This window comes from Desmodus rotundus, chromosome 12 (genome assembly GCF_022682495.2).
Source record: "Desmodus rotundus isolate HL8 chromosome 12, HLdesRot8A.1, whole genome shotgun sequence".
NCBI classification, from domain to species: domain Eukaryota; kingdom Metazoa; phylum Chordata; class Mammalia; order Chiroptera; family Phyllostomidae; genus Desmodus; species Desmodus rotundus.
Window position 1 is genome coordinate 47,806,414 of NC_071398.1, and position 12,632 is coordinate 47,819,045.

Genomic DNA, 12,632 nt, shown 5'->3' on the forward strand with positions numbered 1-12,632 from the left:
GCTAATCCTGGCTGCTGGTGCCAAAGTCGCATTTGCCTTCTGTACGGCTGTCAGGTCTCCAGCGTGGCGGTCCCCATGGCTACGCTGCGTACAGCACGCCGACTGTTGCCTCGGGAGGATAGGCTGGAAATCGCCTGCATTTATTCAAATACTTCAGATCCTCCTCGGCCGCCGTAGGCAGACGAACTATCTGGGCGACTTTTCCTGAAGCTGAAGCAGTTTGCGGAAGTGTAACGTGTAGGCTCTCCTAGCGGGCTGGAGGAAATCGGGTCAGTGTGCTCTTGTCTTCGAAGTATTTCTTAAAAAAGTTTGTCTCTCCCGGACTGGTGTGCTCAGTGGGTTGGGCGTCAGAATGCAAGCGAGAGGTCACAGGGTTGGTTTCCCATCTCGGGACACGCCCCGGTTGCGATTCAGGTCCCGGTTGGGGGTGTGAGAGAGGCAACCAATCGATGTTTCTCTCCCTTTCTTTCACTGTCCCTAACCCCTCTCTCTAAAAAAGGAAGGAAAAAAGAAGTCTCCTGGGAGGTTTGTCTGTCAGAGTACCTGACGTCACAGGGGGGAAGTGGTGTATTTGGGCCCTTGGAATGATCAGTGGGGGGTTTAAGAGGAGTGTCTAAGTATTTGGGAGCAACCAGGTGTGACACGCCTGTCTGTGGCTGGGGATCTTTTGGGGTCATCAGGCGATCGAAGGTCCGTAGAGGTCAACGACCATGCCCTGAGGACTGTGATGGTCTCAGCGGGTCACTTTGTAATGGATGGAGGCGGCATTTAGGATGATCGCTCTGTCAGGTTCGGCATTTAACAGTTGAAGTTGTGGCCAGCGTGGATGGTCATCACGTGAGGGTGTCTGGTGTATGTTGCGGAATTATAAGGGTGTGTGTGGTCATTGTCCGGAGAGGCCTTTGATCCTGAAGCTGAATCTTTGGATGCCCAGGACCTTGGGCTGGTGCTTGGGTTGAGGTTCCAAACCTCAGCTATTCGGACAGACCGGAATCCATAGCATTCCATAACTTGAGTATATGGCAGGTTTTCCTACTGTTTTAAAAAATACATAGTTTTATTTAAAAGAAAGATTTTATTTATTTATATTTAGAGGAAGGGGAAGGGAGAGAGGGAAACATCAATGTGTGGTTGCCTCTAGAGAGCCCCCTACGGGCACCTGGCCCACAATCCAGGCGTGTGCTCTGACTGGGAATTGAATCAGCCACCCTTTGGTTTGTAGGCTGGTGCTCAATCCACTGAGTAACACCAGCCAGGGCGGGGTTTCCTACCGTTAATTGAACTTGTATTGTTTGCAGTTTGCTTTATTATGAATAATGCTGCTATGAAAATTCTTGTACATGTTTTGTGGTTTAGATGTGCTGTTATTTTGAGGGCATGTATAGCTTAGATATAAAACCTCAGAGAAAGCAGTAGAGCCCAGGGAAGAAGTCATCTGTTTTTCAGCCTTTTATCCATGGGTTGACTATCTGCAGTGGAGAGACTAATCCAGCCATGCCCATCTGTCACTCAATGTCTGTGGCTGCTTTCATGCTGCAAGGCAGAACTGAGTTCTTGTGACCGAGACCTGGGGCCCTCAAAGTGGAAAATACTGTGTGTACACACACACACACACAGACATACACACAGACATATATCTATCCCTTTGCAGACAATATTTGCCGACACCTGCTCTCATCTCTGAATGTGTAGCAGTGAACTATGGTGCTTACTTGCCTGACATACCTTTACACTTTCTTCTTTGCTAACAGAGTCTCCATTTTATTTAATATCCATCCCTCTGACAAGGTGACCCATATGTCAGTGTGTTAGTAAGTCCTGGGCTGTCTTAGTCAACAGTGTGGTTCCAGTTCCCATCGCTAGTGATTGAATTACTGTGAAATGAACTTAGTTAGTTGGTGCATTCAGTGCCTGGAGAGCTACATAAGTGGAAATCTGCTTAGTGGATTCTTAGTAGAGAAAAACATTTTCTCTTTTATTTTATTTATTTAATTTTTAATTTTTATCCTTACCTGAGGACATTTTTTTCCATTGCTTTAGATAGGAGGGAAGAGAGATACATTTGATGTGAGAGAGAGACACTAATGGGCTGCCTCCTACTCATATACCCACTAGCAATCCTATTGGAATTGAACCCACAACCCTTGGGTTTGGGGAAGACACTCCAACCAACTGAGTCACACAGACCAGGGCCATTTTCTCTTTTAAATAAGTAATTCCTGAATCTCTTTTTGAATGTTGATGAGACATTGTTGGAACATAACCTTAATTTTCTGTCTGTCTTCTAATGTTTACAGTTTATCCATATCTCAAAGCATTGGCTCAACTCTCCAATACAAAATAGGTAAGTGGGGTTGTAGTGGACATCTGTGCCCTGTTGCCTACCCAGAAAATTCACTTGCTGATGTCTGGAGTTAACTCCACCTAGGAGGGAAGGATCATAAAATTATGATTCATCCAGGATTTCAAATTTAATGACATAAAAATGTTTATAGTATGCTTTAAGGCTAAAAAAAAATGTCTATTTAGCCCTGGCTGGCGTGGCTTAGTGGACTGAGTGCCAGCCTGCAAACCAAAAAGTTGCCAGTTCGATTCCCAGCCAGGGTACATGCCTGGGTTGTGGGCTAGGTTCCCAGTGGGGGGTGAATAAGAGGCAACTGATCCAGATTTCTCTCCCTCTCTTTCTAACCCTCCCTTCCCCTCTTTCTAAAAATAAATAAATAAATAAAATAAAAAAAAATATATATATTTAATCTAAGGAAACATGTTTTAAACGGAACAGTGCCCCAGTCCCCTCCTTTCATATGGTCTGCTTTCTACAAGTGATTTTCCTGAGACTCACTTGCCCCTGAGGCATGGTTCAGGGAAGGATGTGATTTCCCAGGTCTCCTTTGACAGTCAAAGCATGCCATGTAAACTCCACAGGATAAAGAAGTACCTCCATCACAGAAAGAACCTAGGGCTTTATTGGTCAGAAGAATAAATACTCTGGGGACACCATAGAAAGGGATACTAGTGATACTGTGGGCATTGTGTGAGAGTCAGGGCCCAGGAGCACTGTATAGCATCTGGCTCAAAAGGAAATGTATCACCTACTGAATTTTCTCCTCAATCCACAGGTCCTGACTCCCTAGGAGCCATAAAATTGTATGAAGCAGGTGGAAGTTGCAGGGTTGGGTATCAGCATTTCTGGGGGCACACCTGGCTGAAGAGAGGTTTCTGAACAGAAATTTAGAGCAGACCCAGAATACACCAAGACAGAGCCTTCCTTTGCCAGATCTTTTCAGAAAACAGATGAAAATGTTCCAGGCTCAGGTGACTTTGGGTTTGTTTTATCCTTTCCTTTCTTCATTAATGGATTTGTAGAGGCCTATGTAAAACCACCTTCATTAATCTGAAAAGTATACAGTATAAAGTATACAATATCTTTTGACTCTCAAATATATGAATATGGTGTTTCTAGGTTAACAACATTAAACTTCTCCACATGATAGAAACATGTAATTGTATGAATACACGGATGACTAGAAGCACATATATAAAATATAGCGTGGGGCAAAATTAAGTTTACAGTTGTGAGTATGCAAAACACAGAGTTCATTCTTTGATTGTTGTTTATTATTGTATTATTTTCTATAAGAACAACTGTAAACCTATCTTTGCCCAACCCAGCATTTTAGTAGGCATGTGATTATTCAGTTGTATCTTAAAATAAAACCCACTCACTATATAGATACAGTTTATAAAGTGAGAATTAGAAGAAAATCTAATATTTCTGCCATATCTAAAGCACATCATGCCATTGAACATCATGGTGCTGTTACAGGAATCCCTGACATTTCACGATGTGGCCGTGGACTTCACCTTAGAGGAGTGGCAGCTCCTGGACCCCAGTCAGAAGGACCTGTACAGGGACGTGATGTTGGAGAACTACAGCAACCTGGTGTCAGTGGGTGAGGACGGCTCCCCGGTGTCACTCAGATGGTTTCTAGTCAGTGGCCTTTCCATCCTCCAGCTTCTGAAAGCTTGGGCATGTCAGTGGTTTTCTGAAGTGGTAGATGAGTCTCAGTTCCTTCTCTGGCCCCAGATCAGTATGTTCTCCCTTCTCTTGAGAGAAAAGTCTTTACTTTGTAAATGTGAAAATTGTTTTGTCCTGAAATATAACATTCTGCGTTCTTCACAGAACCCAAATCTTTTTTAGTTAGTCTAAGTCTTCTGCCATTCCCCATGAACAGGTTATGAATCCAGCAATCCAGACATATTCTCCAAGTTGGATCATGGAGAAGCACCATGGACAAAGGAAGGTGAAATCCACTGTCATAACCTTTCAGGTGAGTTAGAGAACCAGCGCAGGGTAGGCTGTGGAAATCACAGTCTAGTTGTTCAGAGAAGAGGCTTAGAAGTGAAGGGGGTTTGTGGATAGGCAAGAAGTGTCTCTCCCAGTGAGAAAGAGCCCATTTTCTCTTTGTAGGAGTTTAAAGAAAAATAGATTCCTTTATTTCTTATGGGGTATGAGCCCTCTTTATTTTATCTGCACCTTGATATTTTGTTTGTATGGTTCTGTTTTTTAGAATCCTCAAATCTTTCTCTTCTTCATAGTCTTCTGTCTGCCCTGCTGTAAGATTGCACTGTCTTTCTCCAAAGAGAAAACTGTGCTCACTGTCTTCTGACCACTGCTCCTTTCTGCTCCGGGTAATGTGGATTTCCCTTCCTAATATCTACCCCTTCTTGGATGCTGTGCCCCCAAAGTAAGCTGGTCTTCACTGTGCCTTTGCTTTTCTTCTCTTAGCTTCACTTTTTCTTCACTCTGAGGTTCTTTAACTGTTCTGTTTCTACTTCCTCATTTGATCCACTAGCCCTTCACAGTTTTCTTCATTCTAATTGGCTAAGCTTCTTTTGTTTCCTACACAAGCCCCCCAAATTCGATCTCCCAGCTGTGATCCACCACACACTATTGTGCAGAATTTACTCATCTTGATGGCAACTCTCCAGAGCTCCCAATAACTGGAAGGACCTAGAATCATTTTCCCTCCCAGAAAAGCCCTGTGAGTTCAAGTTCACCTTTACTCCTGTGCATCTGCCATCCTGGCCATCCAGTGTCACCTCAGTTGTTCCTTCCTGCAGAGCTCTCTTCTTTAAAGGAGTCTTCTGTTCAGGATGTGTTTCAACTAGGAGATTTGTTTTAATATATACATTCTCAGTTCCAGCTTATACCAGATTATAACTCTTTCTTACTTCAAATTAATTCCTTTGTGCATTTACTGATTTTGAACTTTGTTCTTGTTTACTATAGATGTTACTACTGTAGTATTCACTTCCCTAAAACTTTTATATTCCTTTCCATCATATTCTGAGGATATTAAGTCCCAGTAACTCCATTACCCATCATATGATATTAGAGGTTTTTCTTTCTGTGATCTGCATGATATGATCACAAAGAGATAGATTTCCATCTATTCTCTGCAATGCTGTTGAATATGTTCCATACATGTTGTTACTTCCTTGATTCATCATCTATAAATTATTTTTTGATAACCTAGTGTAATGTGGGGGCAAGAGCAGTGAGAAGAAGCATACAAATAGATCAAAAGCTTTAATTCTAAGAGGAATAAAAAAATGAATCAAAGCACACAAATATCTAGGTGGAGAAAAATGCTATGATAATTTAGTCAGCAGGATGGAACAATAATTGCTGGGGCCATGCTGCTCTTAGGAAGGGTTCAATCACTGTCTGATTAGATGCCTTTGAGCCAAGAGATGAAGGATGTTAGGCTGCTGTGCTATGAGATTCAAAGTAGAGAGGACAGCAAGTTGAAATGGCAGGAATGTATGTGGGAAACAGCGGGAGCCTGTGTGGAAGGAGTAGAGTGGGCTGTCGGGAACATGCTGGAAAGGAGGTCAAAGTGACAGCAGCATCAGGAGGAGGGGAAAGTAAAGTCCGTCCTGTAATCTATGTTAGAGAATGATGATTTCCCTCCTAATGAGATGAGAAGACATGTGGAGTTGTTGAGTGCTGGAATGACATGAAATAATTTCCATTTTCACTCATGAACACGGGCAATAGTATGATGATTGCAGGGGTAGGTGGGTAGGTGGAGGAGGAAGAGAATATGGGGGGGATAAATGCTAATAAATGAGTATTTGAGGTTGTGTGAAAAAAATAATAATAGAAAAATAATCCCCCTTTTCAAAGGATCCCTTCAGTGACTACAGAAAGCAGACAGTAGTGGGAGGGCCTTAGGCAAGAAGGAACCCCATGGGGGAGGCTATTGCAAAACATGATGAGGGAATAGTGGCTTCCCTGTGCATTGAGGGCTGAGTGTCGGTCAGACTCTGGAGACATTTATTATAGTGGGCAATTAAACTTTTGTTCCTTTATTTTGTTATTTTAGTGTTCTAGGCTGATGAGATTTGATTTAATTCAATACGGGCTATGAGAGGAAGAGATGGATGAAGGTTGATAGAAAGGCCCTTGGGGTGAGAATTACTTTAAGGAACATTAAGCAGCATAACTGAATATTGAGTGCTTGGCCTTGGCTCTGGTTTTAGGAATAGGAAATCTTCATTAAGGTGCAGTAGAGCAGGTAGATGATGGATGTGAGTAGGCTTCCTGGGCATGGTATGTCCCAAAGTAAAAATGGCAAAGGTCAGAGGTCAGAGGCTTGTGGCAGGAGTGTGTCTGAAGAACCTTAGGAAGCCCGATTGAAAAGAGCAGAGAGGACAAGACTGCAGGTAAGATCAGCGGGGTAGCAGCCTGGGATCCTATAAGAGGGCATTTCAAGGACATTTCAAAACCTTGGTTTTGTTCCTCATGAGTTGATAACCCTCTAGGGACTTCTGAGTAGAGGACTGTTCTGATATAATTTATGTGAAAAGGATTGTTCGGGTTACTGCATAGAAAACACAGTTGTTGGCAGGGGAGGAACAGGAAAACCAGGCAGGAGGCTATGTCATGGTACAACAGAGTGATTGGCCTTGACGTGTGGAAGGGGCGATAGGCCGATTTTAACCTTTCTCCCAATTCAAGATGCTGGATGAGTTGATTGTGCTTTTCTTTCCTAGAAATCTGGAGATTTGACGATCATCTGTTGGAGCACTTACAAAATGAAAGCATGGAGAATAGCCTAGAACAATGGCACAAATGTAAGACATTTGAAAATACTGTCCATCAGAGCAGAACCTGTCCTCTGTTACTTAAAAACCATATGTTTATCTCACATAGAGAAAGTATGAAATCAAATCTGTCTTTACTTAACCAGTCTAGAAGCTGTGAAATCAAGATTCCCACTGAGCTTTCTGGAGATGGGAAATCCTTTCTCCATGCTAACAGTGAACGTTTTCAGGCTGAAATGAAATTTCCCCAAAACCAAAAACTCATCAGCACTAAGTCCCAACTCATCAAGCATCAGAAACCTCAGAAAAGAGAGAAGCCGCATGTATGTGGTGAATGTGGAAAAGCCTTCATGAAGAAGTCTTGGCTCACTGATCATCAGATCATTCATACAGGTGAGAAGCCCCATCAGTGTAGTCTGTGTGGGAAAGCCTTCTCCAGAAAGTTCATGCTCACTGAACACCAGAGAACACACACAGGAGAGAAACCTTATAAATGCTCTGAATGTGGCAAAGCCTTTCTCAAGAAATCACGGCTCAATATACATCAGAAAACACACACTGGAGAGAAACCCTTCATATGCAGTGATTGTGGGAAAGGCTTCATCCAGAAGGGCAATCTCATTGTACATCGGCGAATTCACACAGGTGAGAAACCTTATATATGCAATGAATGTGGCAAAGGCTTCATCCAGAAGACATGCCTCATAGCACATCAGAGATTTCACACAGGAAAGACACCCTTTGTGTGCAGTGAGTGTGGAAAATCCTGCTCCCAGAAGTCAGGTCTCATTAAACATCAAAGAATTCACACTGGAGAGAAACCCTTTGAATGCAGTGACTGTGGAAAAGCCTTCACCACTAAGCAGAAGCTCATTGTCCATCAAAGAACTCATACAGGAGAGAGACCCTATTCCTGCAATGAGTGTGGGAAAGCTTTTGCCTACATGTCGTGCCTTGTGAAACATAAAAGAATACACATAAGAGAGAAATGTGGTGATTCAGTCAAGGTGGAAAATCCTCTCACAAAAAGTCCCAGCTCATCACTGACCAGTGTGGTCCTGCAGGAGAAGAACTTTGTTAATACAATGACTACGCAGGTGCCTTCTGTGCCCCCTCAGACAGCATTAAACATCAGTGGGCTCCTAGCAAACAGAAATGTAGTCATAATGGGCCAGCCTGTGGCCAGATGTGCACCCTCAGGGGGATTTGCACAGGATGGAAACCTTATGAATGCAGTGAGTAAGGACTCACCTTCAGTCATCAATTACATGTTATTTTATGTCACAGGAAATCAATAGGAATATCCTCAGACATTCTGTGTGTAAAGATTTGATCAAAAATTTCTACCTCAGGTTATGGTTGAAAAGTATATCCTGAGAGAAATTATATAAAATGCTGAGACTGGGAAGTCATTATGCCTCTATGCATTGACACAGAGGCATAATTGGCTGTTAACCCAGACACATACATCAGTTGGTCTGTTGTGTCAGTTAAAGGAATGAATGAAGCTATGTGGAGGCAATAAGTGAATTTTTAAAACATAAACAGAATTGCCCTCTGGAATGTTGGTATGAGGGAAAACCACTAAAGGGTTTAATACTTGTTTGGTGTGATGTATTTTTGTATTTATCAGTTCACTTCCCCCAGCCGGGGTGAAGGGGTAATCAAAAATGGGGATGTCTACCATAAACTCTAGAAGTTTATATATTATGCCGGGGGACTTATGAAACAGCAGCTTTAGATCGAGTTGATTCATTCATTTATAGTGAGTTTTTGTCAAATATTTCTCTTGTACCTGGTTTTCTTTAAAAAAAGTGAGGATACAGTGTTGATCAAACAGGAGGCGGGCATGGTGTCCTGGGAGAGCACTGAGTGAGTTGGGTTACCTTATCTCCAAGTGGCACCTATACACACCAGTGAATCTAGTAAGAGGATATCATATCTACACTCATGAAATGGACATATTCTTAGTTCATTCTGGTTGTCTTAAGAAAATACCATGGCCTGGGTGGTTTATAAAAGCAGAAATTTATTTCTTACAGCTCTAGAAGCTTCATGTCCCAGATCAAGGCCCTGGCAGATTGGTGTGGTGAGTGCCGCCTCCTGTTTCATAGAAGACAGTCTTCTATGTGTGTCCTCACATGGAGGGACAGGGAGCTCTCTTGGCTGTCTTTTATAAGGGCAGCAGTCCAGTTCATGAGGATTTCACTCTCCTGACATAATCACCTCTGAAATGCCCACTTCTTAGTACCATTACATTTGGGGTTAGGCTTTGATGAGTGAATTTTGGGGGGACATGAAACACTGCATAGCAGATATGGAGTAATTGGTTCAAAGGGTTATGATCATTTCCTGTTCAAGGGGCTTGTTATTTGGAAGGAGGGCAAGGACTCTTCTTAATAGATTTCAGCACCTCAGTAAGTTACTTTTTTTAATGCCTATGTATTATCTCCAAGTATTTGAAAAATTCCTTGGTCATTTTTATGTTCTTTAGATTTCACATTTTAAAAAAGTAAATAACTCAGTTGCCAAGGTACACTAAATCACTTTTCAAGTGCTCAGTAGCCATATGTAACTAGTGGCCACCTCAGTGATCAAAATATAGCTAAGTATATGGATACTCAGAGAAATCTGTCATAATTCCATCATCCCAGAAAGTTATACTGGAAAGTGATGTGATTTTGTATTTCCCAGCACAGAAAATAAAAACAAATTATATACTGATTTGCAAAGTGAATGAATCAGCTAAAATGACGAGTCAGAGCATTTTGTCACAGAAAAGAACAAGCCATTGGAAGGCAGTTGTAAAGAATAGTTGTCTTTCCCCAAATTGTTTATGATTAGAGACCTTAACTGAATATAAACTGAGCAGAGCAGAAAAAAGATTCTCAGAATAAATAGACTAAAAGGGATGACAAGAATCTTAGCCTCTAAGAGTGAAGAATATGGCAGCTAGGAGGTGAGATCCTTCAGAAGAGCCTCTGCATCTGTGCACAGCACCCTCACCCTTGAGAGCTGCCACCATTTCAGATGCCGGTTTCACTGTTACCTGCTGAATTGAGACATATGCTTTCGCTTCATTTTTTCTACTCTGTCTCTTGGGAGTTGGGCTCTTGTATTCTTGCTATCCAGAGTAGTTTCCTTTAATATCATAACTGTCCCATAGTTTCCCACCTATCCAAGTTACAAAAAGTGAGTGTTGCTCATAGGAAAAGAAATGGAAATTTGTTTTGCCATGTGGTGGCTATTTCAGAAATCAATCTCAAATGCTGGGCTTTGGGTAATTCATTCCTTCAGATATATTTCCAGGAACCACATTGTGCCAGGCACTGTAATACCTTCTGTGGTTATATCAGTGAGCAAAACAGGCAAAGGAACAGCATTTATGGACCTTACAATCTAGTAAGGGAGACAGGAAATGGAATACTGGTATGTAATCTCACAATGTGATGAATCCTCTGAGGAAAAAGAAAGCTTCATAATAGATAGTAATTGATTATCACATCTGGGTAGTAATTTACAGTAATGTATAGGTTGTAATGGGGGCGGGTATTCCTGCATATCCCCCTAAGCTTTTCTGCATATAATTTGAACCAAGACAGGTTTTGAGGGGAGTCATCCATCGTAATTGCATCGACAGAACATCCCAGGGCAGTTTGTATTCCTTTTTTTAATATCTAACTTTTTAAATATTTTCAATTATAGTTGACACACAGAATTATGTTAGTTTCAGGTGTACAGCATAGTGATTAGGCATGCATATAATTTACAAAATGATCACGAGGTAAGTCCAGCACAGGCCTGTTTCTAATGATTGATAGGCTTCCTGCCTCAGAAACTTAAGTGAATGCAGATTTCCCAGTCACATCCCACACCACCTAAACCAGGACTGCCTTTTGAGCAACGGCCTGATACATGCCTCATTTTGACATTCTTTGTCCCAAATCCTGGGTTACACCTACATCACTACATTTATAATACACCTTTTAATGGAATGGATAACGGTTGTGCTCTTGCCATTGATTCCAGACTTTTACAGGCCTCACTTTAGTAGCCTTTTTGAGTCCCTTCCCCCAATGCCAACTGAGGTTCTTCCCAGCCATTCTTTTCTAGTTGATAATGGCCAGCCTCATACTGTACCAATTTCTGGAAATCTTTTTATTCTTAAAGACCTCTTCTGGTCATCTATTTCCAGCCAGAGCTGTGGGTGTCCGTGTACCAGATGTATTATCTGCCCCTTCCTAGGAGTGCCTCCTCTGCTACTATACTGACACCTGAACTCCTAATTGTCCGTTTAGAAAAGGTTTTTTTTTTAACTTTTTTTTTTTATTGTTCAACGTTTTTTAAATGCGTATAAAGTGAAGAATATAGTCCGTGGCTCTAGTACTTTTCTACTCAGCCTGCTAAAAACAACTTAAGTCTCACCGTGTTTGCATCACGAAGCTCTGGAAATGTACCCATTTTTCGCAACATTCGAAGCACCAGAAAATGGGATAATTTCAGTAGCTCCTCATCTTTCCGACACCCCTGACTATTGGCCCCAAAGCCGCGGCTCTACTTTTGTACGGCACTCAGGTATCCCAACATGGCGGCCCCCATAGCGGCACTGTGAGATGGGCGCGGACATATTGCTAGCGAATACGGAAATGGTTGTCAAGTTTATTCAAACTCCTGAGATCCTCCTCGGCTACCGTAGACGGAGCGGGACACGTGCAGAAGTTGAAGCAGTTCACGGAAATAAACGTTTGCACTCTCCTTGTGGGTCCGGTGAAAAACTCAGGTCAGTGTGTGGTTTTGTCTCCAGAAATTTTTTGTCACAGTGGAAGTTTTGTTTTTCACACGGTGACACATGGGCGAGGTGTAGTGTGGAGCGTGGAATCGTCACTGGGGTCGGAGGAGGAGGGTAGAAGCGCCCAGGTAGAGCTAATTAAGATGAACCTGGTGGGAAAGAAAATTGAAGTATTTGAGGGGATCCAGATGCATCTGTCTGTGGTTGGTGGGTCTGGGGGTCGGTGCACCGATTAAGAGTTTGTAGAGATCACGTCCTTGTCCCGAATGTCAGTCAGGGTGTGGGGTTCTGCAGGTCACCCCAGTTGTAGGGAGTTCAGGTGGCGTTTAGGACGGTCGCCGTGTCAGATTCAGGTTGGGGATTTAATACGCCGCTCAGTGATGTTGGAGCCGGCGTGGGTGGTCATCGCATTGAGGTATCTGGCCCCTAATGATTACCTTTAAAAAAGAGAGATCAGTGTCTTTGGTGCGGAGAGGCTTGGGAGCGTGGAGCTTTGGACGCCGGTGAACCCGGGTTTCTGGTTTAACTTAAGAACCCGGCTGCTGCTGGGACAGAAGGGATTAGGGCCCTGAGCATTAGTTCCAATCCCTCTGTTTTTTTATCCTTTAGGGAAAAACCCACCAACGAACGTTTGTTGTGTATCCTCTGTGGCACCTTTCTCGCTGCAAAGGCAGAATTGGGCCATTGTGACACAGACATTTTGGTCTGCAAATTGGAAAATGTTAATCTG

The 12,632-nt window shown here is 42.6% G+C and overlaps 1 protein-coding gene across 1 annotated transcript in view; it reads left to right on the plus strand.

Annotated features, from left to right (window-relative positions):
* Positions 1-12,632, plus strand: part of LOC128779629 (zinc finger protein 432) — a 49,929-nt gene continuing 37,297 nt past the window's right edge. Inside the window, exons 1-7 of the mRNA XM_053914981.2 lie at positions 1-269; positions 2,298-2,344; positions 3,120-3,315; positions 3,827-3,953; positions 4,236-4,331; positions 7,063-8,405; positions 11,715-11,893. Coding sequence (XP_053770956.2) covers positions 3,295-3,315; positions 3,827-3,953; positions 4,236-4,331; positions 7,063-8,405; positions 11,715-11,893 — 1,766 coding nt within the window. The 5' untranslated portion in view covers positions 1-269; positions 2,298-2,344; positions 3,120-3,294. The remainder of the gene's footprint in view (positions 270-2,297; positions 2,345-3,119; positions 3,316-3,826; positions 3,954-4,235; positions 4,332-7,062; positions 8,406-11,714; positions 11,894-12,632) is intronic.